General features: G+C 38.3%; 3 protein-coding genes across 3 annotated transcripts; 1 reads left to right on the plus strand and 2 right to left on the minus strand.

Moving 5' to 3' along the window:
- Positions 1 to 1,476: 1,476 nt before the first annotated feature.
- Positions 1,477 to 7,127, minus strand: nus1 (NUS1 dehydrodolichyl diphosphate synthase subunit). The gene is made up of 5 exons (XM_005806030.3): positions 6,502 to 7,127; positions 4,505 to 4,636; positions 3,534 to 3,686; positions 2,887 to 2,986; positions 1,477 to 2,220 (listed from the first exon to the last, which is right to left on the minus strand). The coding sequence occupies exons 1-5, from the start codon at positions 6,890 to 6,892 to the stop codon at positions 2,130 to 2,132; spliced, it is 867 nt and encodes a 288-aa protein (XP_005806087.1). The 5' UTR covers positions 6,893 to 7,127; the 3' UTR covers positions 1,477 to 2,129.
- Positions 7,128 to 8,903: 1,776 nt separating this feature from the next.
- cgrrf1 (cell growth regulator with ring finger domain 1) lies at positions 8,904 to 17,573 on the plus strand. Its single transcript, XM_005806031.2, has 7 exons — positions 8,904 to 9,162; positions 9,876 to 10,012; positions 11,211 to 11,388; positions 11,905 to 12,052; positions 12,181 to 12,288; positions 13,417 to 13,527; positions 15,932 to 17,573. The coding sequence occupies exons 1-7, from the start codon at positions 9,059 to 9,061 to the stop codon at positions 16,100 to 16,102; spliced, it is 957 nt and encodes a 318-aa protein (XP_005806088.2). The 5' UTR covers positions 8,904 to 9,058; the 3' UTR covers positions 16,103 to 17,573.
- Positions 17,574 to 17,674: 101 nt separating this feature from the next.
- On the minus strand, positions 17,675 to 27,539 carry psmc6 (proteasome 26S subunit, ATPase 6). The gene is made up of 14 exons (XM_005806032.3): positions 27,424 to 27,539; positions 26,936 to 27,015; positions 26,406 to 26,445; positions 24,686 to 24,738; positions 23,150 to 23,217; positions 22,507 to 22,621; positions 21,259 to 21,346; positions 21,041 to 21,102; positions 20,845 to 20,968; positions 19,513 to 19,574; positions 18,522 to 18,642; positions 18,357 to 18,437; positions 18,096 to 18,167; positions 17,675 to 18,017 (listed from the first exon to the last, which is right to left on the minus strand). The coding sequence occupies exons 1-14, from the start codon at positions 27,506 to 27,508 to the stop codon at positions 17,899 to 17,901; spliced, it is 1,170 nt and encodes a 389-aa protein (XP_005806089.1). The 5' UTR covers positions 27,509 to 27,539; the 3' UTR covers positions 17,675 to 17,898.
- Positions 27,540 to 27,675: the final 136 nt, after the last annotated feature.

Genomic DNA, 27,675 nt, shown 5'->3' on the forward strand with positions numbered 1-27,675 from the left:
TTTCTGAAACTCCGCCTTCAGGAAGTCATCACAACATGGCTCCTCTCTTAACCCTTTAAAGTTTCTACCAGCTTAGCTATGAGAAATAAATCCTAAAATGAGCTCAGAAGATGCACAGTTCCACCAGATGTTTGCTGATTGCTGCTGCTAGTCTGAAGGAGCTGAGTGGGAGCAGCGGGGGAGGGGACTCTGTGACGTGGAAGAACCGAAACTTGGAAACTGCAGCTCTGAGGAAGAGCTGCATCTCTAGGTCCAGCCAGGCGTTTTGTAAAACTGAACGGTTTCCATGGGAAATTAAAGGATTTCTCAAACATGCATACCTAATACTCCAGGTATTTTTTTTATAGGTAATAACATTATAACATGACATAAAGCTTAATAAAGTTAATTTTACATAAATATGCCCCTTTAACATAATTATATGCACTAATCCCAACCCTCTGTATTGGACAATCACATCAAATACCTAAAATGATACGCTAAGATTTGTAATTATGAGGCAAAGTGTAAAAATTCAAATGGTGAGGGACTGTACATTGAGACGGTGTTACTGAACCCAAAACACCACCTGTGGCTCCACTCAGAGCACCGACAGGTTAAACCTTACCTGCAGTAACCAGGGAGTCATTATAATGTGACTCCACAGTCAGCGGTCCATCAGACATCATGAACTAGTCTGATGTTCTGGAGCCAGAACGCTGTGATTTGACAACTCCACTCTGTCAATGTGGGCAAGAAGAATGTGTATGTAAATTTATATTATCAAAGTCATGTGACAAACACTGCACATCATGTGGGACTTTCTCAATGCTGCTGTTCAATGCCACTTCTGTCTGTTGCATATCTGGTGTTCAGGGTTTTTCTGTTCATTGGATAGAAATAGTCAAACACTACCCATTGGTGTGCATAGGTATCTTGAACAGAAGAAGACCAGCATATTAGTTACAGGTTTGTCATTAATCAAATGGTCGATGTATTGAACCCTGTCTATTCATCTGGATTTATTTGTAGTGCATATGTAAAGTATCTGGTGCAAAATGCTGCTTGTAAAGCTGGAAGAACTGGACAGAATGCCACTAGACACACTACTGGCTGGCACTCGCAAAACAGCTGATCCAGGAGCTGCATTTATTTTCTTTGGCTGTATCTCCAAGAAAGGATCTTAATATTTGTCAGGAGAGATTACCTTCTGCCGTAGTTCTCAGAAGGTTTCCACTACATGTATTAATGCATATCAATGTATATTCAGTGTGTGAACTATTGGACAGACTGCTCTACGTGTTTTTAGAGGGTGCCCTCAGTTGGTTATGGTTCTGACTAGCAAATATCAGGGGATCCACTGTGACACAAAATATCAGGGCCCAACAACACGTGCTTTACACATTGTTTACGTCTTATTTTACAGATCTTCACCTGCAAATATCTAACATGTACGGCACTTGAGATGCAAACAGCATGTTAACAATGGAGCGAGGATTTCCCTTTCAAAGAAGAAAGTTTAATTTTTTCTGGGTCAATCACTAAAGTGACTGTGCCTTTTTTTTATTTCAGGCAAACTGAAACATTTGTCAGTTTCTAAATCATGAATGGAAGGTGACAATTTTGAATTGGATAACAGAACAAATAGACCAAAAGACTGCTGATGTTTCTCACTCGTATCTAACTTTCTGTCCATTTATTGTCAGTATTGAAAATCCATCTAAAATAATGGCTGGATTTAACAAGATGCCAACTGATGATTAATGTAAGTTTTCTCTGTATCGATTTATTTTCTGTGGAAATGATATCCACAGAACCCACAGAGGTTGGGGAGACAGAATCGATATTGCAAAAACAGTCAGTGGAGATAGTCCTCATTGGTCAGCGGTCATCTCTGTTTAGCCTTGTTCCACTGATTTGCAGTATACTGGAAAGTGATTTCATCATGAAACACGAAGTAGTGGCAGAAGACAAGCTGCTCATCATTCCTGATTCCTTCATCTTTTAGCCATCCTGAAAGTTTTTAGTCCAGAAGAAAAGGATGGGTGTGGTCATGGTACACAGGAAGGATGTCACCTCCAATCCAGCCTCTGAACAAACATGGTGGACCTGATCCGTCCACCTCTCTGAAGAGCAGAACAATCTGCAGGTCATTGTCCGAGCCGCTGGTGACAGGCACTATAACGCTGCAGGGAGCCAAACAGGTCTTCATACGAAACGTTTTTGTGGGAGGGCAGGGAGCTGATGGGGAACAAAAACATTGATCAGATGATAAAAACAAAAAAGAACTGAAGATATCAAGGACACAGCCAAGTAGTGTTCATGCCGCCCCTCACAAGATGCCACCCTGGGTGGCTGCCCATATCAGAAATCGCCACTGAACCAGAGCCAGGAGGCGGGTCTTAGTGCTGTCACTCAATGTCACATACTGGCTGCTAACTGTGCTAATGGTGGAGAAACAACTTAGTGTTGCATGAAAACCACATGGCAGTCATCGACGGTCATGCTAACTAGCCTAGCATTCACAATGGGATCTGGTGATAGGGAAAAATTGTAACAGCAGAGAAAAAGGGGAGGAAGAGCAAGAAGGAGCAGACTGTGATTAACAAGTGCTAAGACCCGTCTCCTGGCTCTGATTGGTTGTTTCTAGTTAGCACCAGAAGGGAGTGGAGCGCACGTTTTTCACAGATTATCTGTCTCATACCACACTGTAATGACAGAGTGACAGTTTTAATAAATATGTAAAAAAAATTTTTTTTTTTGTAAAAGTTACATAGTCCAGCTTTAGGATCCACCAGTGTAAAATGTTAATTCTTGCCATTTTTAAACTGATCTTAACATTTTGATCAGGAGTGTATGCACCACTACATTCTATGTGATGAGGCTGAAGGACAGACAGCAACTTACACAAACTCTGTGAGTCTGATGTGCCAAGGGAGGAAACCCAGTGTGCTGTTCACAGGACCAAACTTCACCACCAACTCAGGGTCTGGGATATTTTTTGATTCTGAAAAAATAAATACAACAGAAGGTCATATGTATTAAATGTTACGGTTTGAGGAAGGTTGGATAACATTACAAGATGAAACTGAACAAACTCAAACAAACTGAACCAACTGGTGTTCACCAGGTCTCTAAAAAACAGACCCACTGTAAGTCATCAAGTGTGCCTGTTCATCTAAAGTTCTATAACTAGTAAGGAGGAAAAGGCCTGAAATAACAACACATATCCTTTATATAACAAAATATCTAAAGGAAATAAATATGGATTAAAGGTAAGATAATATTGCTAATGCACATGTGTTTGTTAAAGCCATGCCTAATAATAAGAGGAAATACATCTTTCAAACCGTAACAGTAATAAGCATATCAAACTTCTAAATCCAAGAAGGAATAATCATTTCTCGATCTTCTTAAGGAGTGTTTATTTTATGTCTTTACCTTTTCAATCTTATTTTTGATAACACATGCAGACAACTGAAAGAATAATGCACAGCAGAAAACCATGTTAAGTGTTTATTAATGTTCTGATGCATATGAGAGCTGAGTCATACCTCTGAGAAGTACGTCCAACATGGAGACGCTGATGTCTTTAGAGCTCCATTCCTTCTTCTCTACAGAGTGACAAAGTTTTCTTGCTGCCTGGACAATACTGTGCTTTCCATCCTCTGGAGACAGAACCTTCACTACGGGTCTACAGGACACAACTGACAAACATTCAGAGTCAAAATACAAAAACCAGCAGTGTAAAAATTTGGAGACGTTATTTCAACATTCTCAGGACCTGAAAAGTAATTTAGATGACTTTCTAACACATGAAGTGTAAACGGATCTATGATTTAATTTTTTTAATAGAAAGTATTATGAGTACATTAAAGCAAGCCACTTTCTGCATTTTCAGCTATGCAAAGCACAATCCATTAGTGTTGTAAGCAAACCAGATCCTTACACAACCAAAAAATATTACTGTGGCCTTTTATTAGGAGGAAAAATATCTGAAATATCTGTTAAAATTGAATATAAAACATAAAATCATTTACAATGCCTAAACTAACACAGGAGGAGGCTGAGGCCTTGGCACATCCTACGGTACAAGAAGTTATCAAGAGTATTCTCAGCCTTTGCAACGAACTTTCGTTCTGTATACACCCTGTGCATGCAAAATGATAATAAAGTCAGTCTAAGTCTAAGTCTAAGTCTCAGCCTTAAAAACTGTAATACTCCAGGCTTTGGTTTATCTGGAGAATATAACAAGGCCTCTTTGAATTAATTAACACCCGTCTTATATAAGGCCTATAATTATTCCCTGAATAATTATATTCATTGATTGATATGATTGTGGGAATAATTATCCCACAATCATGGATGGAGGCAGTGATGAGTGTCATCCCAAAGAGAAGATTTAGCATCAATCTATCAAGATATTATTTTTTCAAAGAAGCCTAAATCAAGCAAAAATAACATGTATATAAAAGTAAAAACAATACCTAAAAGTCCCAACTGAGGTTTTGTTTTAAATTCTTACCAAAGTGTTGGGGTTTGTCTGTGCCGTTTTTCAGTAACTCCATATTGAATGTAGAGTCATCTCCACCCAACAGGTTGTGCTGTTGCCTCACTATCTCCTCCTGAAGCCAAGAGTTGTTCTTCTGGAAAATACCTGATGAAAAACATGCAAGTCAAAACTTCATTTCACTGAGAATACGGAGGCCTCCAGGGGACATGGGGACATGTTTTTGGTTTTGCGTTCCCTCACAATACTGTACTGATCAGCTCATGTGGCATAATTGAATACTGTAAGCCTTTCTTACGGTGGACCCGTACTTTCTGCTTTAATTATGTGAGGTTTCTCCATGAATGTTAATATCTCTGTGAAATATCTGAAGTTTTATATCTTTCTTTAGGATAGAAAGGCACCACAAACCTATGATATAAACAGAAACTTTCCGTAAGTAGGAAAGAAATAAAAATACATCCTAATTTGGACTATTTTTGAGTTATTATCGTGGGTAATAAATCATCTGACAGTTTTGATTGTGTCTCTGTTTTGCTGGTTGACTGAATGGGTTAAAGGCCGTTTTCATGTTCAGTTCCATCTCAACCTTATACAGACATAAACATGCAGTGAATAAATTCGACTTTCAATCCGTTTTTTGCACCAAAGACTTAATAATAATAAACACGTTTTATTATTATAAAACACGACAAACTAATGATGGTAAAGGGTAAAGGCACTGGGTTAACTCGGGGAATCTCATCTGTCCGTGTATCAATCAACTCCAAACCTTTTCTTTGTTCTGTCACAATTATCAATTTATTCCATTTTGATGATCAGGCTCCAAACTTTGCAAGGACTGACCACCCCGCTCACCGCTTCTTAATACACACAAAGCCAGTATCCTTCCCATTCATACCTGGTGACAGCCACGCCCACATCGACACACCTAAGTGTCAAAGCCTCCTGCTCCTGTCATATCAATAATTACTTATTTCATTCATATGGCTCTTACAGATCCTCAGTGAAAATGTTTTTATTATTATTAACTGTTTGGTGCAAAACACTGATTGAAAATCGATTTTTTTACTGTACGTTTATGTCTGTTAAGGTTAAGATGGAGCGGCACTGAAAGCAGCTCTTTAAACCATTCAGACTACGAACACAACAGAGACACAATCAAAACTGTCAGATGACTTATTATCTTCGATAATAACTCAGAAATAGTCCAAATAGTTTGGATGTATTTTCATTTCTTTCCTACTTACGGAAAGTTTATGTTTATATCATAGGTTTGTGATGCCTTTCTACCCTAAAGAAAAAAATATAAAATGTCAGATATTTCACAAGGAGATATTAGCATTCATGGAAAAAACCTTACATAACCTTGTACTAATGCAATTATGCTGCATAACTGACCAGTAGATTATTTGCGTTCCCTCGCAAAACCTTTTGCGAGGGAACGCAAAAGAAAAAAAATCCCTATGTCCCCTGGAGGACTCCGTAGAGAATGAAAGTAACTGAGGTTTTGCATTTTATTGGGCAAGCATTCAGAAATATTACATTTCCTGAATCATTCAAGTGACTGGAATCATTCTGTGGTTTGCTCAATTCAAACGGTTTTCCATTAATCTACATTTCTTTATAAAAACGTTCAGCATGTTTCTAAATTTTGAAATACTAATCATCGTCAACTGACCTCATCCCAAACACTCCATTTTACACCTCATTATTTGCATGTATTTACATATTTCGGGTTTTTCCTACCAGAAAACAACGATTATCATAACAAAAGGGTAATAACAGAAACTTAAAAGATTTATCCAAGTTCTGGTCTAAAGTGAGCGAAAAGTAGAAGTGAAATAAATACATAGTTTTTAATCATGCTTAGGCCCTTTTGGACTGGACCTAAAAGTTTAAAGTGTGACCAGCCAACTTTTGAAGGAGCGTCAATGATTAAAACTAAGAGCAAACACAGCGCAAAGAAATGATAAACTTATACTGTAAGCCTGGTAAACAAAAGTTTTCACCGTGATGATCGTAGACGCTGACGTAGGAAACACCGACAGCCATACACCAGACCACCATGTTGGCGATGTCCGTGTAGCTGAGCTCCTCCTCGGCCACTACAAGGCCGATGTGGACCGGTAGTTTCTCCAGCGAAATCCCGTCAGATAGCCAACGTGACCGACGGCTTCCAGCGCCTTTGCCATCACGGTCACCGTCAGAACTCTGGTCAGCACCGGCCTTCTTCTGCTTGAACTCAGACACAGGAACCGGCAGGAGCAGCGCAGCCATTGTCCGCTGCCAGAAACGGCCTTTCCATGTTCGAAGACGGACTCGGAGCCAGGAAACTGTCGCCCTTTTGATGCGAACTAATGCTAAAAGAAGGCGCCAAATAAGGCCGTAAAGCAACGCCATTGCTGGCCTTGTAAACTGAAAGGAGAATGTCTACCTACAGAGGTTTCATCAGTTTCTTCTTCTTCTGTATTTGAAAACGGGTGTCACACAGCTTTAAAGTGTATTACCGCCACCCGGCGTGAGGATTAAATCTCTAAAATCTAAACACGGCTTTAAAAAGTGATCCACCGAAATTCTTCATCAACAATCCTCTCGGTTTTACTGTGTTGTTTTCCAGTCTGGCTGTGGTATCACTACAGCTTAAAGCGATTATAACTGACATAAAAACTAGCCTGTGCAAACAGGCGTTACATCGCAGATTCTTGTATTAATCATAGAATTGCAATCATTATCAATAAATTGTTTTTCCATTCTATTACCTAATAACTTAAATGAAATGTATTAATTCCACTATAATCATTTTCTATAGGTCAGGAATTTGATCAAATGAATTAATTGGTTTTTTAAATTATTTAAAATCAAACTGTGTGCATCAAACTTCACCATTACAGCAAACTTAGTCATGAAAAAACAATACAGTCTTACATTCTTACAAACAAGGAATATGACATTGGTTTCACACACTCACAGGGCACAACATTAAGAATATATAAACTTCAGAGGACATAATATAAAGGTTAAAAAGAGCAATATATATATATATATCTGCCATTATTTATCTATAATCCATTCCCTAACATTCTTGTTTATTCTGTATAATCTGTGCATATAGCTCCCATATTTATATTTATACACAATATCTATATCTCTTGCTATAACCCCTTATACAGTGGCGCAAAAGGTGGCTATGCAGTGTATGCAACCCATAGGGGCGCTGCACTAGAGGGGGCGCAAAAACGATGTGGGGAATTTATTTTTTATATAGTCAGCATTTTATGTACTTAACAGCTGTTTGTGTATGAAATGATCAATAACAGAGGAACAGCACTGATTAGGCGCCCCCCTCCCATACAGGCAGCTTGGGCAGCGGCTGAGGCGCGTTTTTCTTTCTTTTAAATTTGTAGTAATGCCTCAACAACAGGGAGCTAAAGATGGGGCGCAGAAAAAACTCCGGGGCCCAAAACAGAAAACGGAAGAGGGGGAAGGATAAAGATGTTGGAGAGACGAAGAAAAGCTTTTCAAAGTGGTTGAAAGACAGAAGGTAAGAAATGTCAGTGTATCAACAAGAGAATTGTAAATATTCAGGTTATCTTAAGCTAGGCTAAAATGATGATGTTCGCATCCACCTCAAAAATATGTAGTTGCGGCCCTGCCCTTATAGTCCATACATACATAGTCTTGTACATCCGTAAATAAATATTATATCTCGTAGAGCACTTCTGGATAGATGCAAACTACATCTCGTTGCTTGTACTTGTGACAGTGCAATGACAATAAAGTTGAATTCTATTCTATTCTATATACAAACATGTATATACACACAATATTATTTTCTTAGGGAAAAACCATGTCTGTTCAGTACACCATGCTCTCCTGAATTGTTTCCATACTATGAATTCATCCTGATAAGGTCAGAAAAAGGTTCAACCCACGCACATCCCAAAACCTTTTTTGAGAATCTTTTATTGCTGGAAAAAAGTGTAAGAAATAATATGTACTCATTTAATGTATTTTTTAACAAGTACAGTAAAACACTTTGTTTGACTTGGTTGGGATTTGTCCTATTTTGGTTTAGCTTTATTTGTATTTGTGTTGCTTACCTACGATCAGAATGTAAATCTAAGCAGATTTTAAGAGAGCAAATAACTGCACTGGGTGGAGAAAAACGTCTGCTTTTGCCAAAATTCACACAGAATTTATGCCTCAAACTCAGAGTGAGGAATAAAATATGGACAAAATGTGAGAGTCCTGCACGTTTTAATACTGGATATCAAACACAACCGAGTCGCGTTACCAGATGGATAGAAATTTGAAGAATAAAACAATATTTACTGTAGGGACTAGTGTGTGATCATCGGACAGAAGAGATTGTAACGTTATCACACTGACAGCAATGTGTAATTGAAGCATCATTCCACTCCATACCAGGGGGTGGCAGTATGGAGTAGAAATACTCTGTTTACTGACGAATCCGAAAAGAAGAAGGTTCCATCTTGTCTGCCTTTCCCCTTGTTTACTTCAAATGTCAGACTCAGCTGGTCCGTTCAGGTACATCTACTGGATGAGATGGCCACGATTCTTCTCGTTACATTGTATGAATACTCTCCACTCTTCTACATCGCTGTGGTTTCTCTGTGTTTTGTCGTGACCGCTGCCATCGTATTGGGTTGGTAAGCAGTGTTCGCTTAACTTCCGTCTTTATAAAAGATGTCCTTTTATAAAGGTAAAAGGTTTTCGCCTTTTACCTTCGTATATGTCCAACAGAAGCATGTTTGTGTCTTGCTAATGCAAAGACGGCTTGTAATGCAGAAGTCTTTAGATTCTAAAGGAGTAACCGCGCTAATCAAGACCAAAGAGAAATCATTTTCTGACTAATAACTAAAACTAAACATTTTGATTTCATGTGTAGATATGAAATGTGTTTTTTGTTTTTGTGGTATTGTGAAGAGGAAGGTTGGTGTTTGCTCAGCACACACACCAACCATCACAAGCTGTTGAAGCTCATATTGACACATTCTGTCAATTTCCCCACCCCTGGGGTCTGCTACCTTTACTGTCAAAATAACTTTCAATAGAAAAGGACGTGACTTTTAAAGAATCTCACCTGAATAGTGCGTGATCTCTTTTCATATGTACTAATTTATCTAATCATTGTGGTTCTGTGTTATTGTTGTTGCCTGCTTCATACGGCATCCAAACTAACTCATGTAACTTATATGTCCAACAAACCAGGAGTTTGATATGCAGTCTGTTAAAAGTACATGTTTTAAGGTCAGAAATAGTTTGATGTTTTGGAATGTTAATTTACGTTGAAGAAAAATCTATCATAAAAACATTAGGAGTGAGATTTAAACTCTAGCCATTTGCTTATTCTGTATACCAGGTTTGGCTTTGATGTCCCAGTGTTTCTTCTGAGCCATGAGGATTCAGAGTCCACAGTGTCGACTCCTGAGAAACTAATGGTTCAGGAGACCAATCCGTTTTCTCTAGCACTGGGATCTGGGTCAGCATGTGTCAGTGGTGAGTGATAAAATGTAATCAGGTAAGATAATGGAAGCTTTGGATCGCACATGTGAGAGAATGTACTAAACCGTTGTAAGAATTACAAAACACTTCTCCTTAACCCCTTCTGTTAACTTTAGCAGAAGGGGTTAAAGTTAACAGAAGATTTACGTGTAACATGTTTGCGTGTTACTGTTACACATCTCAGGTGTGTTAAATCTGTTATCTAATATTAAAATAAACATGAACCTGAATTGCAAGTATATAGCTACATTAATTTATTTGAACAAAAACACTCCAAGCAAATTAGAAATAAAGCATTTCATGTCAGTAAACATATAAACGCTCTCAGTTAAAAATCAGTGTTGAACAGTTAATACTGTTGTTAAAGGAAGATTTGGTAAAATTTTGATGGACCAAAAAGCAAAACTTGACCTTTGCTTAGTAGCCCGTTTCTTAAAGAGTCTATTATTTGTTACAGAATTTCACCCCCCTCTCATTTTTATGAATATTTTATTCTGTCTTTTCAGTGGACAGAACTGAAGATTCACCCTTTAAAGTAGTCAGTGTACAGCTAGTATAACAGTCCCCTCAAAATAACACACAGCCATTAATATCTAATCCACTGGTAACAAAAGTGAGGACACGCTAAAGTGTACTCAAAAGTAGCTAATAAATTGTTGTATGAGCCATTTCCCCTCCCCTCTGGTGTTATGTTTACATGTTACTGTTACACATGTCAGGTGTGTTAAATCTGTTATCACTCTCACAGTCTCTTATAATGTTTACTGGAAGTTTAGCATGATTAGCATGGCAGCTCACAGCAAACAAGTCTCTGAGGTTCTGAACAAAAGAACTGTTGCCAGAGAAAGCCCAAACATGCAAACTCCAAAAAGCAGAGTTTGAGATTCTAACCCAGGAGCATGTGGCTGCACGGCGACAGTGCCACCAACTGCAGCCCTGTTCCAGCACACAAAGAGACTGCTAATTCTCCATGAAGAAGTGTTTTGGACGAGAGGTGAGATGTTTTCAAGAAGCAGGATAAGAGGTCTAGTTGCCTTCTACATCAGCACTATTGACTGAGGAGCTACACCAGAGAGAAGCTCCAGAAAACGATAAATCAACAGTTCTGTATTCTTCCTTCAGATGTTCCTGGTATTTGTACAGTATGTCCAGGGATCCATTTCCCCTAACCACAGCATCCACTCCTTTGTAGATGGTGTATCACTGAAACCTTGCTGCTTGGAGCCTTGTGTACTGAGCTGTTTCTGGGGCTGTGAAGTCGGAGCTCTGCAGGAGGCGCTGCGCACCCATCAACAAAACCTGAGGCTCACAAGTCCTCAACACTTCCTTGAAGCGCTGCACCATCACTTCCACTACCATCAAACTTTCTAGTATCCTTTTTATTGCAAGCAAAGAACCTAATCTGAGAAAGTTTTTATTATGGAACCCAGTAGTGGGTAATTAGACGGTGGGGGAACTATGGCATGGATTGAATGGCAGCCTTCTGCAACATAGCTTATCCCCGTCAGAGTAAATGTGTGTATGGATGGGTGAATGAAAGATTGTGTAAAGTGCTTAAATTGATTGTGCTTCATGGTAGATGTCTCAGATTCAATTTAGTCCATTTCTATCCCTATTTTATAAAAATTGTCAGCAATTTTTCATCGCAGTAACAAGTCAGTCTGAGTGCGAAGTGACCTGCATGTAAACGTGGAACAGTCAGACTTGTGATGTATGATGTGGTTTGATTCCGAGCTTTATTTGTAAAATTAATAATGTGCAGTTACACTCTGAAAAGTCAGTGAAAAGTAACTTACTTGGACTTTATTCTGTGCGTTAGATACCAATTATTTGATCACACTGACTGAGACAATGAGACGGGTACCACTTTGACTTCATCCTGCCAGTATCCGCAGCGAAGACGAAAAGGAATGTCACACCTGCATCCCTGCTGACCAGAGGATTCCAGATTTTGGGCCGTTGCCAAGGAAACACTATCCTCTCGTGGCTGTCCTGACTCTGGCAGAAACTGAGGCCAGATATCTATACAATATTGTTAGTTCTTTTCATTACAATTTAAAATGGAATGTGCAACACTGTAAAAGAGCCTCAGTAAAGATTGGCATGTGCATAATTAGCACTCATAATTTCTTCTGACAGCGAACTGCTCTGTTCTCTTCCAGGTGGCAAATGTAATCGTTATTCATGTTCCTGATGGGAAATACAATCTTTCTGCACGGATTCTCTTCCAGTATCTTCTTACCTCACAAGGATACATGCATGAATTAAAAGTATGTCAAATTTATCTTTAAGGACATTTTCCTAATTTCCTTGACATTGAAACAAGTTACATAACAGATGTGGTTACTGACACCCCACAGTGGTCACTGAAATAACTGATAAAAATAATCATAAATATACTTTTTGTGAAAATGACCCAATGAAAATCAGACATGTCTTTCAAAATGTGGTTCAATAGAATCACTATAAAAACAAACTTATGAAAACAGACCTGAACAAAATGATGGTACCTAAAACTTAATATTTTGTTGCAAAACCTTTAGAGATCACTGCAGTCAGACAGTTGCTGCCCTTGAGACTTCAGCACCTGTCCATAGGTTTGCTGGTCCTTCTACAGATGTTTAGGATTATTCTTTTGGAAGACCCTCAACCTGCAACTGAGACCAGGCTTCCTGACTCCAGGCTGCATGTTTCTCTCCAGGGTGACTTTGTCTTGATATTTCATCTTACTTCAAGACTTCAAGGCATCCTGAGCCACATGCAGGACAGCAGCCCCAGAGCATAACTGAACCTGTTTAGCTCCCCACTTATTACCGTCAGAGAACAGCTTCTGTCAGTATAAGCAAGTTAATAGAATAAGAACCTTAGTTTGAATATGCATTCTTCCATTTACCTTTAACTTGCTGCTGGTAAAGCTGGACATTCCCACTGTAGTTCATTAAAAAGTATTCCTATGATATTCTTATATCCATATATCCTTTAGTCAGTCATGCAATCATTTTCCATGTTAACTGCTTCTTCAGTGTGTGCGTTCATTTGTCTGTCAATTTGATGTTGATACAACAAAATTTTACTACTATGGGAAAGGAAAAGAATCAGTTACAATGTATTAAAATTAATGGTTTCAAAACAAACATGTACAGTAAATGTATTTATCAGCAGCCCTGTGTTATTTCTTTCTGTTATGTTTAAATATTTTCTGTAGTGATCAACAGAAGCAGGGAATGTTGAACTGGTTTGTTTTGTTGCTTTGTTATTTACTAGTTTTTATTGAGAGAAAAAAAGAAAGTAATTGTACAAATTACAACACAGTACATCAGAATAAATAATGTTGGTTCAGTTATGTGAGCTGCTCCGTGCCTGTCTGGGCTCTAACTGGGTTCTCTCTGTGATTGCAGCCACTCTTTATGTCGGCTGAAGGTTCTGGGCAGCTGGCTGGAGAACAGATGGAGGGAAGTCCTGACCGAAGGGAGAGCGACTGGTCAGAGGAGACGGGTAGAAACTGTGTGGTATGTCAGAATGCAGCGGTCAACAGGGTGCTGCTGCCGTGCCGACACGCCTGCGTCTGTGACAGTTGCATGTTGCACTTTCAACACTGTCCAATTTGCAGAGCCTTTGTCCTGGAGTCATTTGCACTTAGACCAACATTACAAATATAATATAATTTATGTCATATAGACGATGCATTACAAACAAGATTGCTTATATTCACCTTTACATGGCGTTAAAGATCCTGTACTTACACACAAAGTACTTAGCGTTGCTTCCAAACTGCCTTTATTTCTGCTTGTATTAATACCTTCTAATAATCTGGTTTCATAGAACTAATGTCAAAATGTCAGATATTATCCAAGTATTTTTTGTTTGTTGGTTTGTTGGTTTTTGTGACTTTCAGAAAATGAAACTCATGTATTTAATTTTATTACAGATACATAGAATGAAATATCTTAAACTCTGCAAATTAATGCTCATCATTGAATTATTTGATTCAGGCTTGTTAAATTAGAGACAACTACAAAAATGCATGACCTTGGTCTAAATGCACTGAAAAGAAACTATTAAAAATAACCTAAACCTAAAGGATCCGTAAGAAGAGCGGTCCTCTGATAAACTGTTTTACAGTCAACCTAACAGTCAAACACAAGATATTGAGAGGACACAATAATAGAGGAAAAAAAGAATTTCCACATAATTATTCCTTTAAATCAGTAAAATGGAAGTGATCTCCAAAAGCTCCACTGGCTGGCAATTTATTTAACAAGAAAGTGAGTGAGCAGGTAGTTTCAGAACACCAAGCATCATCTAACAACAGATATCAGAATCCATGGGCCACATGCAGCAAAATGTTCAGCTGCTTAAACCAGATAACATCACAGTCAGTATTTTAGCCTTTGGATTACCATAAAGAAATTCTGCCAATAAATATATTACCTTTATGAAACGTTACTATTACAGAGAAAAATAACAATCATTCTGATTGACTGAATGCTCTTTTCCTCAACACAATCACCAGATCTTTCAAAATTTGATTTAGGTGCTAGGAAATATTTGGGAGTCTCTACGGTGATACGGGGGGGAAATTTTTAAATTGCGTTCCTTCGCAAAAGTATTGCATTCCCTCACAATAAACTTGCAAATACACCCTGGTCCATTTTGTATACAGTCACATTGATACAGTGTAACCAGGGGTTTGACTTGTTTTGCTTCTGCATTCTGCGCCTGAGTTTATGGAATATTTAGCCAAAAGAAAAAGATGTACAACTTTAGATTACTCACAAATGAGATATTAACATTTCTTACATGAAAGAATTCAAGATGCCGCATGAACTGACTTCTAAATACATTATTGTGTGGAATGCAATACTTTTGTGAGGAAACGCAAAAGAAAAAAAAATCCCCAATGCGCCTTAAGGCGCGCCGTAAAATATTACGCCTGAAATTAGAGATAAAAATTTGACCTGGAATGAAGCCTAACTGGGTTTGTTCCAGGTTAGTTGTTGGTCAATAAATGTCTTAAGCTTATTAGACAGAAATGTGGACAGTATTTCTGATAAATGTTGTATCCCTCAGCTTCTTCAAGGTCATTTCCTTATTTTACAGTATTTATGACAGAATGATAAACTGTTTCAGGAAGATAACTTTCTCTACAAGTCTAGAACCCTACCCTAACCCAAGAACATTTCTGAATATTTTTGAGAAGACTAACCAAGCCAGGAGCCTTAAATACCTTTAATATGTTGCTTGTCATTTACCTTTTGTTGTGTAATGTCTTTATTCAGAAATGTAGAGTCTTCCTGTGGAAGGACTGAGAAGTAATAATGAGTTTTTGCAACTCACAAGCTCCTGTCTTAATTTTTGAAGAATAAAGACCTTTATAAAAGTTTTTTCATTTCTTGAACTGAATAGAGAGCATTGAATGGTCACCACTACGACAGTTAATGTGCCAGAACTCATCCTCCTCAGCTCATCACCTTGTACACAGAGCTGAATGGCAATGAAGACTCTGGAAAAGTAAAAAACAAACATGATTCTTTCACTGCCATTCAGATGTTTAACTGACAGCATGAGAACTATGACAGGACTTTGAGGTTTTTACAGTAAACAAGGGGAGATACTGTAAGTATTTCAACATTCAAAATTTTTAGAATTCATCATCCAGTCAGTTCCAGAAGATTGGAAACTATTACAATTGAACAAGAAAATGAATGGACTCACTGGGATAATGTAAACTTGTGCATAAAAAGTACTAATTACAAGATTTTGGGAGAAAAAACTGCAAACAGTGAAATAAGAAAAACTTACAAATACCTGCAGAAATGTAAACTCTTATTGAGTATGATGAGAGCAGTGATGGGTGTATAATCTTGCTGTGCTTGGAGGAAGGATCTCCAGAACGCTTTTTTGTGCACTTAGGATCCCTCCAGAGATGGAGTAGGAGACATTGTCCTGTCTCCCACCACCTGCTCTGGGTCAAGGGGCGCCTTAGAGCCGGCCGTCCTGATGAACTTATCCAACTCCCTCTCAGCTGTAGAGAAGCTGCTGCTCCAACACAACACCAGCTGGTTGAATCAAAGACAGAACTAAAATGTGAACATCCCTGCCATAGAACAGGGGTATTCAGCTCCATTGGTCCAACACAACTGAATCAAGTGACAGACAGAATCCTGCTGATGACCTAAATATGTGACTCAGGTGTGTTGAAGCAGAGACACAGCAGGACTCCGGCCCTGGAGGACTGGAGTTGAAGACCCTTCCATAAACGATGCCTGATGCCATCACAGGATCATAAGGTCCTCAGCAGGTTGAGGACCTTATGACATCTACCTGCAGGTAGTCTTCTTTGTAAAGAGCATCAGTCGCTTTAGTCCACTTACTGTCCAGGTGGTCATCAAGTCGACAGTAAAAGAAACCCTGAGTCTTGGATCCCTGCTGGTGGAGGCTGCAGCTCATTCATAGCCTACAAAGCCAAGAGATCCTGTCCTTGTTCTCTTGGTTTCCATAAACTTGTAGTTTCACCTGGTTTTGGGAATCCAACTATTAGTAAATAGTTGGATTCCAACTATTTAAGATGTCAGATATTATCCAAGTATCTACTTCATTAGTCATATAGATTTACTTTTCACCTCTAATTGTTGATGCTGTGCTAATTATAAATGTGCCATAAATCTGATCTTCCTTTGAAAGTCATTTCTCTGTTTGAAAGAAACTATTCTATCAGTTTACTGTTTTCAAACAGATTTATCTGCAAAGTGAAGGTTTGTGCTGTTTTTCTGCTTTACGGTTAATGTTACATTTAATGTAAATTAGTGTAATGTTCATTGGTTTGTTGTAACCAACATTTTCTGAAACCTTACACATTTTTCTGAATATTTAAAGTTAAATTACAGTCAAATAATTGCAGTTTAACAAAGGCAGCATCACATAGCAACAATCATTTAGTTTAGCCATGTCTTGATGCATCATTGCAATCATTTTCCATGTTAACTGCTTCTGCATGATCATCAGTGAATGGAGCTGCTGTAAAAATGGAATCTAAGGATCCGTCCTCGCTTCAAGAACAGGTGGATCTTATTACTTATGTTAAATATTCACAAACCATATTTCCATTAGTATCTCCTAAGCCACTGTGTATCAGCTGGAGCAGGTCCATCAGGAAAGTCAATAGCTGGAAACATTGATCAGCATGAACAGAATCATGTCTACACTTATTAATGAAGTGTGGGGAGGGAAATATCTACATACAACCATAAGAATGTATTAATCTTAACCTGTGCTTAGCACAACACAACAGTGCGGATGCATGCGTTGCAGGCTCAGCACGACTGGTGGCACTTTACACTTTATAGGCCCCATATAGTTTAAAACAAAAAGATATTTTGAACAAGTTTGAATGAGGCAGATTTGGCACCAAATGTAACAGCAGATTTTTAATATCTGCAAATATTTTCAGTTAGTTTTGCACTGGAAAGTTCTGCTGACAGCATCTGTCAGGCCACCATGAATGAGGAACTGTAGATCTCTGGGAAAAAATCTGCAGTTTGGAATCATCTTTCTGCTACAGGAACAAAAACTCACAGAACCTTCAGTCAGAAAATCCACACCAAGTTCTGCACAAATGACAACATCAGAAACAGACTCAAAAAACAGAAACATCAATACATCTGTAGTAGTACTGTATTTGCAAACTAGTTTTACACAATTGGTTTATAGAAGAACAGAATGATCAGCAGAGCTGAAGAGGTATAAACAACAGAAAGCAGTTTCATTTCTCATTCATTCATCATTTACTGCTCCAAGTCTTTGTGGCTTTGAAGCAGTGAAGACAACAAACCAGTGAATGAGAAGAACATTAAACCAGAAAAAGCACTGAGACGAAGGGTTTAAACAGGTTTGTAGTCCAACTTGGACTCGAGCTTCTTTGAGTCGGCCACTTTGCGAACAGCTTTCATGAAGTCTTCTTGAGTGACGTACTCACGATCAGACCGGATCGCAAACAGTCCTGAGAAAACAAGAGTCAGCATAAAAACCCTGATCAAGGAGGTAAGACTGCCAAGGATTCTGGGTTTTAGCACATTACCTGCTTCAGTGCACACGTTTCTTAGATCAGCACCATTGAAACCATCAGACAGTTTTACAATGGCTTCAAAATCTGGGAAAATATCAAAGATATCAAGACAATTAATGCTAGAAGATTTTGTGTGCTGGACTAACTTTGAGCAAACAGATAAACTTACAACCACAAAAAAACCTTTGATTTTATTTTTTAGATGGTTATTGAGCACCCAGGTCTTACTAAAAGGTGCATCAAAGTTCACCTGGATGCAATTTGTGTACCAACCTATTTCGCCATGCTTGGTGATGGGACTGGAGTGGATTTTGAGGATGTCCAGTCGAGCTTGTTCATTTGGCAGCTCAATGTCTAAAGAGGAAATCACACAGAGCTCTTGTTGTGTGTAGCTGACAGACATGAACCTGACAGATTAACACAGAAAGTAATGCTCACGTATTTTCCGGTCCAGTCTTCCAGGCCGCAGCAGCGCTGGGTCCAGGGTGTCCGGCCTGTTGGTGGCCATGATCATCTTGACTCTGTGTAGAGTATCAAAACCGTCCATCTGGTTCAGCAGCTGACAGAACACAGTAAAGAGAAGAGTCATCATCCAGATCTCAGTCAGAGGTTGAATTAGACTTTCTTGATGTCAGTTATTTTGACTGACATCAAGTCAAAATAACTGACTTGATAATTATTATAACTGCATAATTATAACTGCATAACAATCAATGCAGTTTTCTGGACGATCGCCACTAGTTTTGGTGGTTTGAATTTAATTGATTGCATTTTTGTTTTGTCAGGTTATGTTAAATAAAAAAATACACTATTAATGTAAATATTGATATTTTTACTAATGCACCATGTTAGTTTTTACCACTTGAAGCATTAGTTCTGAGAATGTCAACCATATCCAAGTAAAATGGTGACTGTGTAATATCCTTAACTGAATGAAAACTCAATAAAACTGAATTGTGAATCAAATTGATTTTGGCAATCTGAATCGACATCCAATAATACATAATTATGTCCTAATAATGCACAATTCATATACAGACTCCATTAAGAAAAATCTGATCAGTTTCCTTTGCCAAGTTTGTTCACACAAACAGCAATTTGACTTTGGTTCCATTTTGTTCTCAATTAAATATTTTGACTAAATTATATTGGAGAAATAAAGTTTTTTCCTGTGAATGTGCATCTAATCATTGTTTTTAACCAACAAAAAAGTTGAATTAGTGCAAATGTGCACTCTGGACACTGACAGTTCAGAGTTCAGAGAGACAGTCTGGGGAAAGAAACCGTCTCCATGGCAGCAGGTTTTTGTAAAGAGAGCTCTGTGGTGCTGACCTGACAGTAAAAATCTAGACAGATTATGATGAGAGGTCTTCTCCCAACTGGTTATTTCCTTCCCACCAGAACACAGCAATTGATATTAATTTCATACCTCCATCAGAGTTCTTTGGATCTCTCTATCAGCTGAAGTACCTTCTGAGAAACGGCGGCCACCTGCAGAAAATGAAATGACAATATTTAGGCCCATAGTATTTGACCAGTCAAGTCAAGATTCTTTGCTCAAAGTGATTTACACAATAAAAACAACATACAGTAACCAGTTGTTAAAATTTACAACAGATTTCTTGTAGTAGATATTTATCATAAATAATAAGATGACTTTTTTTCAAAAGGTTAGGTCATATTTGTGGCTCTAAATCCATTTTATTTAGATGCGTTGGGACGTAAATGATTCATTGGCTGTAACAATAAGTTGTGCTTGCTGCTGACTCTGAAGTGAGCAGCTTGTTTACCAAAAAAAAAAACAGACTCAGCAGAAATCAGCCAGTCTGCTGAGAAAACAGACTGTGGTTTGTAAATCGAAATAACTAGAATTTGTACAAAGTTCCCTATTTCTTGTAATTTATCTCAGAAAGTAAAACTCAATTATGCTCCTCTTGCATAAATTACTGCATCAATGCGCCGTGGCATGGAGGGGGTCAGTTAAAGGTCAGGGGAGTTTGCTAGTCAATCAGGAACAGGAACACTGTTGAAGCAGCTTTTGGTACTTTTGGCAGTGTGTTTGTCAGGTTCTGCTGGAAATAAAAACCAACAACTCCATACAGCTGGTCAGCAGAGGGAAGCATGACGTTCTGTAGAATGTCCTGCTAGATGGCCATGTTCACTGAGGTGATAAAACCCAGTGGACCAACACCAGCACCACCCCAAACCAACCAACAGCACCGTGGATCCTGTGCCTCTCCACTCCTCCAGAGACATTTTCTGGTGTCAAGAATGTGACATTTGCAGCCCATGTGTATGATTTAGCTCAATATAGTGGATATTGATCCACTGAGAGCCTCAGTGCATTTCTGGTGAAGCTCCCCCAAGTCCTTGAAAGGACTTTGCTCTGCAATCCTGTCAAGGATGCAGGTATCCCTGCTGCAGCTTTTTCTACCACTCTTGGTTTACAACATGCAGGCTTTACCTAGTTAAATGAAAGACTGCAAAGACTGACCTTTTTAAAAAGTTTTTTGAGGTGCCAGTGTCTCTATTCAGTGGTGATGGTGGTAGGATTTTGCTCTGTAATGGCTGATTAGCTCTTTGTGACTGAACTTTTATGGCTACTGTCTGGCCACAAACATTGTGCTTAGTGTAAAACGTTGATCTTTTTGGCATGGTTACAGATGATCTCTCTATAATGTGACCCCTGCCCATCCACACAATGGGACTTTATATAATCTACAATCAATCAAATAAGCAGAGGGCTAGCATGATTCCTCACCAATGGCATCAATCTCGTCCATGAAGATGATGCATGGCTGGTGGTCCCGGGCATAGTTGAACATCTCTCTAATGAGCCTTGCACTTTCACCGATGTATTTGTCCACAATGGAGCTGGACACAACCTGTAATGTGCAAACACGTTGTCACACAGCTGTAGAATGGAGCTGAACACTGCAGGAAGGACTGATACTCACCTTTAGAAAGTTGCAATCCAACTGACTGGCCACGGCCCTGGCAAGTAGAGTCTTCCCAGTGCCTGGTCCAGAATAAAATTCATACCATTAAATGTTAAGAACCACTAATGACAAGCCAAAAACAGTAGAAAATAAAGAAAAAATGCATGCTTGTGAATGTGTCTGAACTTAAATTAATGTGACTAAAACATAAATGTGTGAAGTTGGCCAGCTACTACCTGGAGGCCCATAAAGCAGGCAACCTTTTGGAGGAATAATTCCCACTCTCTGAAAGAGCTCAGGGTTGGTCAGAGGAAGTTCAATCACCTGCAAAGTAAGGACAGACAGGTTTTTCAATGTGCGATGAGTCAAATGAAATTCCGTGAGGTTCTTACAGTTCATAACACAATATGTCCACAGTTCATTCAAAAGGTAAATTCTTCTCGTTCCTGAAACTCTCAGCACAGAGCCTAAGGTTGACTCCTCTCCCTTTAGATTTGGGAAAACTAATAACAGGAAGAATCTTGATCTTAAGTTCTCTGCGTGCTCCAGCCGAAATGTCAGCGTCAGTTCTTGTTGTTGACAAAAATTGGGCCACTTTGTTCTCATCCTCAAGTTATCCGCCCCTTCTTGTCACAAACTTCCATTGCAAACTCCATGTGTGTGATTGGTCTGAATTTAACTGTTGTGTGAAAAACAGTGCAACTCAACTTCCGTGAGCTGTTGTTCTGACCATGTGTGCAAGGTAGGGCGTACTGTCGGGTAGCACAGACTGTCAGTACAGCAGTTTTTCAGTCAGGGTGCAATTGTTTGAAATATTGAACTCCTCCTGCTCAGTTCAGGTATAGTGACACAGCAGAACAACTCACAGCGCCTAACGCTCTTTCTTTTTTTGATAACATAAAAAAATCAAATGACTTTTCAGCCCGTTAGTAACCATTTCTTCCTCTGAACCTGTTGACTCACAATAGCTGTTTCTTTGTGTCTTGATCACTGTCTCTATAATATGCCGTTGTAAAACACACACAATGCAAAACATCATGATGTATACTGCAGCAGCCCGGTGTGTCTTGTGGACCCATGAAAGCTTTGTGCAAAAACAAACACACAAAACCATATCGACGGTATGGCTTTGGTCCAACAACAATTACGTTGAAGGAACCCCTCTTCTGTGATGTTTGTGCCAAGGTTTGACAGAGTATATTGCCACTACCAACACACACAGTTAGCCACCATCATTACATATGTGACAGAGCGTTCTAGTGAACATTACAGGCTTTGCTGTTGAATGGACATTGTCAAAAATAAATAAATCCTCCAGCTGCAGCTGATCCACACTGCTGCTGCTGGTGTTCTGACTAAACCAAGAAAATAGAGCACATCACCCAGTTCTAAAGTCCTTCTGACCTTGAAACGCCTTGCTGCTGAAAAGTGCTATACAAATTAGATAGATGGGTGGGTGGGTGGGTGGGTAGGTAATTAGGTACCTCTCTCAGTTCACGGATCTGTTCAGACAGTCCTCCAATTTCAGAGTAGGAGACGCTGCCTGGATCTTCATGGGACATGTTGTACACTAGAGGATCCACTTCCCTGGGTAGGTACCTTAGACCAACAGACAGACAGGGAGACATCTTAAGATACAAATGACAAACTGCCATGGTGGGAAAAAGGAAAACTCTCCCTGATTATGTTCTCAAAATTCTTATAATACTCATGGTAGTGCCTTTTTACTTGATTAGTCAGAGCAGAAAACATAAACTTATGTTTACACAGAGAAAGTAAATATTTAAACCCCTATGTCTCAGCTACAAATCTGGCTGCACATAGGAAAATGAAAATCTTAAAATATTACATTTCAAAATCAATTTCTTCTGCTCCAACTTTTTCTCCACCACTGGTAGCAATAATGAGCAGTCAAGTGAGAAGAAAGTGGATAAATCTGGAAGGAGCTACTCCTGGTTGGAATATTTGTCACTTTCATATTAGCTTATTTGTGAAGATAATTTTGCTTTATTTATTTTATATGTTGCTTTAGACATTTGTGTATTTTTTCTTCCTTTATGTTGTACCTCTTTCATGTGGCAAGTTTAGGTCAAACTGCAGTGAATAGTGTTCAAGTCTGTAACCCACCTCATTATAGTGAGTGTAGTCATGTCCAAAGCCACTCTGGTGCCAGGCTTCAGCTGTGATTTGTCCAACTGGAAAGATAAATATTGTAGTCATTATATTTTTTCCAAGTCCTCAACACTGCCATGGTTTTCAGAAACACAATCAAACTGTCATACAGTCTGCATGGATCATTTTAAAGTTGACAATGATATTTTTTCTACCATAATCATGTTAAAATAATAATACTAATTGACTCAATACCAAAATGAATTAGTGGTATTTTAATGCAGGATGATAAGACCAAAACAGAAAACTCAATCACGGACAAAACTCATTGGTTTCTGATTATTCAGTCAGAAACTTAACTAAGCCTGGCTGTTAGTCTGGTCAGGAGCAGGCTAGCGGCACAGGATCAATCGCCATGGTAACTTATATAATACTGCTTTTGTGAAACCTAATCAAGGCTTAATTAAATCAGGATATCTGGAAAATCCCGGCTCAATCCGCTATCCTGGTTTTGTGAAACAGGAGGAGTGAATAATGAAAGAAATGACTCGATGCAATCTGATGGGTTTCATTAGATAAACAAAGAAAAAAATTTTAAACTGATTTGAATAAAAAAAAAAATAATAAGTTTGACAACTAGGATCTATTGAGATATATGCATTACTGAATTGAAATGATTTATTTTGTGAAGTGCCTTGAGACGATATTTGTTGTGATTTGGTGCTACAGAAGAACTGAATTGAATTCAAAGATGTTACATTACTAAATGAAAGGCTTCATTACAGGAAAACAAAATCCAGATTGGGGAGTGATGATAAGACAGTTCAACCAACTAGGACTGTCTTCATTGAGTAGTTCTGGCGTAAACTGATGCCAGCTCATCATTAATGGGTCTGATGATGAACCGTCATTGTAAAGGCCTTCAGAGGGTGAATGATTTGGCAAGTGTGTGGAACTATTTTAATATGACCATGCTGTTTGTTAGGCTAAGTCAGACTTCCTTTTAAATAGGCAAAAGACTTCAACTGCTTTGCTGATGTGTAGCCAGAACAGATTTTCTGGCTACATTGTAACCACAGATCAAAAACAAGCAGAGGACAACCTCTAACAAAACATGGTATCTATTATTAAAGCTGCTCTTCTAATAACTCCTCTCAGAAGTCAGAGCTAAGTTTGTTTACTCTCTTTGTTTTGACAGAAAAACAAAAAGAAATCAAATATTATGTGGAAGGAATTTGAATCTTGGGCACAAGGAGCTCTTCTAAATGGAAAACATTCATAAGCAAAGTGCCAAATTATTTAGGAAGTGCCTTAAAAAAGGATGTCAACTTTTTGGAGTGGCCATCAAAGTCCTGATGTCAGCTGGTCAGGACTTTGAGAAGGGCCTGAATGATGTAAATATTTTTTCTATTGATTATTGAGAAACCTATACATATTTAAAAAATGAAATGTAATATTTACTAAAAAAGAGAACTAAAAGTTTTTCAGAACTGATCCTAGACTTATATTGAAATAGTTTGATACTCCTGGATGATGATTATGAGCGCTCACCTGTCTGCGACATCCAACCACATATCGGGGACCGTTGGTGGCTTTCACAATGACTGGTAGGAAGAGCAAAAACAAAAACTAACTGTGAAACATCAAAAGTCAAACTTCAAGCAAGGCAGTTGTCTGTTTTAACCCTTCTGCTGCCCAAACAGGGGTCGAATGGCCTGTGTGAGTTTTATACCCTGTACGGGGTCCGGCAGGGTCACATTAACTCTGCATGCACTTTTACATGTTTCTACCCCCTGTGGCTTCAGGAAATGACTGGACACTCCCAGCAAGTTCTCACTGACTGGCCATGACATCGGCCACGCTCTACCTGAGTGTCATGCTAAGAATGCAGGAGGGATAAACCAAAGTAGGGTGGGAAAACTGTAAACAGTAACACCTGCAGTACAGCAGAGAACTGGCATTGATTGCAGTTTTCTGGCATATCACCAATCTTTACAAAGCCAATACCAATTTTTTTTCTCTGAAATGTAGCTAAATATAGGAATAAACTTGCTGAGTTGGCAACAGTGTGGTGACTGTTGTTAACTGAAAACATGCAGACATGGCCTGGTGGGCCAGTCTGTCAGTCAAACCTCTCTCACAGTACAGGAGAAAAGGACAATGGTTGATTTCAGACCTTTAAAAAGTATAAAAGATTGGTGGATAACATCAGCTTCACATTAAGTATCGGCCAATCACCGATCTCCCAAAATTAAGGATATTAGAATAAATATAATATTAATACATACATGGAGCACTTAAATATGTGAACAAAGGTTTTAAGACATCATTTACAAAAATCTCTGCCTGACAAAAAATTACAACGAAGAATGTGGAGCTTGAAGATAAATGTGAACATCTTAACATTTATTCATTCAAAGGTAAAATGATTACTGTTCCTAAGGTGATCATTCTACATTAAAAGACAGAGATAAAAGCAACAACTTGGCAAAATAAATCAAATGAAGGAATGCATATTTCAAATCTATTTATATTGCATAAGCATAAAATAGAATGCAAAAACATCAGTTTTGTAGATATTTCATATTCACAATTAATATATTTAAAATTTTAGTTCCACGTCTACATTTTAGATAAACATTACTGTCTGACTATGGAAATAATCATTTATATGAAGCATAATTTTACTTTTAGTTTTGCATCGGTTAGTCACAATGCAATTAGTAAAAATTTAATTTATTGTTTACTATTGCTAGCCAAAAGGTTTTCAAGATCTTTTCTCTTCTTTTAGTCCCAAGTCCAACCTGCCTGTTGCTATTTTTCACTTCAAGGATCCAACGCATGGAAAAGAAAGATGTGCTGCAGGTTTTGGAACTGAGGCAGAAATTTCAACATCCAGCTGCTGTACATTAGTAACTGTCCTACATTTGTCACATGTTTAGAATGACATACAAAGGTCAAATGAGTTAGTAAACTAATTGTAGACAGGCTTATAACAGTTCAAATGGCATGACAGAAACGTCATCAGAATAATGCTAGACATCTATGTTACAGTAGAGCAGTTAAACCTTTAAAAGTTTTTGTATACGTTCAGTTCTAAAGTAACATCATAATTTACCTTTTTTCATTATATTAATATAGTTTTTTATGCTGAATGACTGTCTTTTTTACATGAGACACCTATTCACTCTTCGATGAAAACTAGCATGTCTTAAGTTGACAAATAACTATGAAAACATATGAAATATCAGGGGGGTACGGAGATGCTTACATTTCTCTTCTGTAAGCTGCTTTAGCACCTCTCCAACAATCTGCAAAGAACAAATGTACAATCAGGTCATGATGTGTTTTAAACTGTCAGCAAAGTTATAGACACACATTAAGACAAATTCTAACATGCTTTTAAAATGGGAAGAAACGTTAACCATTGATCTCACTGGTCCAACTATTTCAAACTCCTCTATGTCACTGATATGTGAGAGATGAGATCAAAACACAGCAGCAGCAAGACTGCCCAAATAAAATCGAATAAGAAAAAAAAGATAAAACAGAATTCATATCTAGCTTTAGTTATCTTTATGTAACTAACTGTTTCATTTGTTGATTATGACTTCATAGTGCTCAACAATTAAATAAATGTGAAAAACGTATTGCATGGATGAACAGTTTAGCTCCAGTAAAGCGCACTGAATTCAATTCGCTTTGTAAGGTCTTACTACTGAAAGGATTTTCCTTCAGACAACTCAAGATATAAACTAACCATCAACTAACACATGAATATAGTGCAATGCAGAATCTTACCTGACCAACACTTTGAAGAGCCTTTAAGTCATTCTCTGACTTCTCGTATTGCTTCGTTTGTTCCCTCAGCTGTTCTCTTACTAGCAATGAAACAAAAACGCCAACAGGATAGAATTTACAATTCACGAGTTGAGGTATAGAGACAATGTTTTCACAGTCTGCGTTGCTAGCTCACTATTTATATGGGCCGGTTTCGTTGTTAGAAACACATAGATACAATGTATTTCTGACCAGCATGCACAAAGATGAAGATACATACGACACTGAATGATTTAGCATATGGCGCTTTACAGTTCTTTGTCCGTTGTTGAACAAAAACACAACAGTGGGGTTTATGGATTACTGAAGGGAAAACGCTGAACTGCATGACAAAGCAAAAGCTAGCCGCCGAGCTAACATAATAGCATTAACAATTGAAAATATACAATCCGAATGTACATAACTACAAGCTCTACGTCGCAAAATGTACAAATATTAATTTCAATTACATTCTTTCAATCGTCCGTCAACCTCCTTATGTTCTAGTAATTTTTTCCTGTAGTCTTGCAAAGCTTTATCTCTCGTGTCCGCCATGACTCCCAAATTCTTCTTCTTCTTCGTCTGGTATTATTTGGCGGTTAGCAAACAACTTACTGATGCATTACCGCCACCAACTGGTAAAAAGTGTTGATAAGGATTTTAACATCTACTCAAAATGTATCAGTACATTTTGGAGTACACTTCTAACCCTGCATAAATTG

This window comes from Xiphophorus maculatus, chromosome 15 (assembly GCF_002775205.1).
Source record: "Xiphophorus maculatus strain JP 163 A chromosome 15, X_maculatus-5.0-male, whole genome shotgun sequence".
NCBI classification, from domain to species: domain Eukaryota; kingdom Metazoa; phylum Chordata; class Actinopteri; order Cyprinodontiformes; family Poeciliidae; genus Xiphophorus; species Xiphophorus maculatus.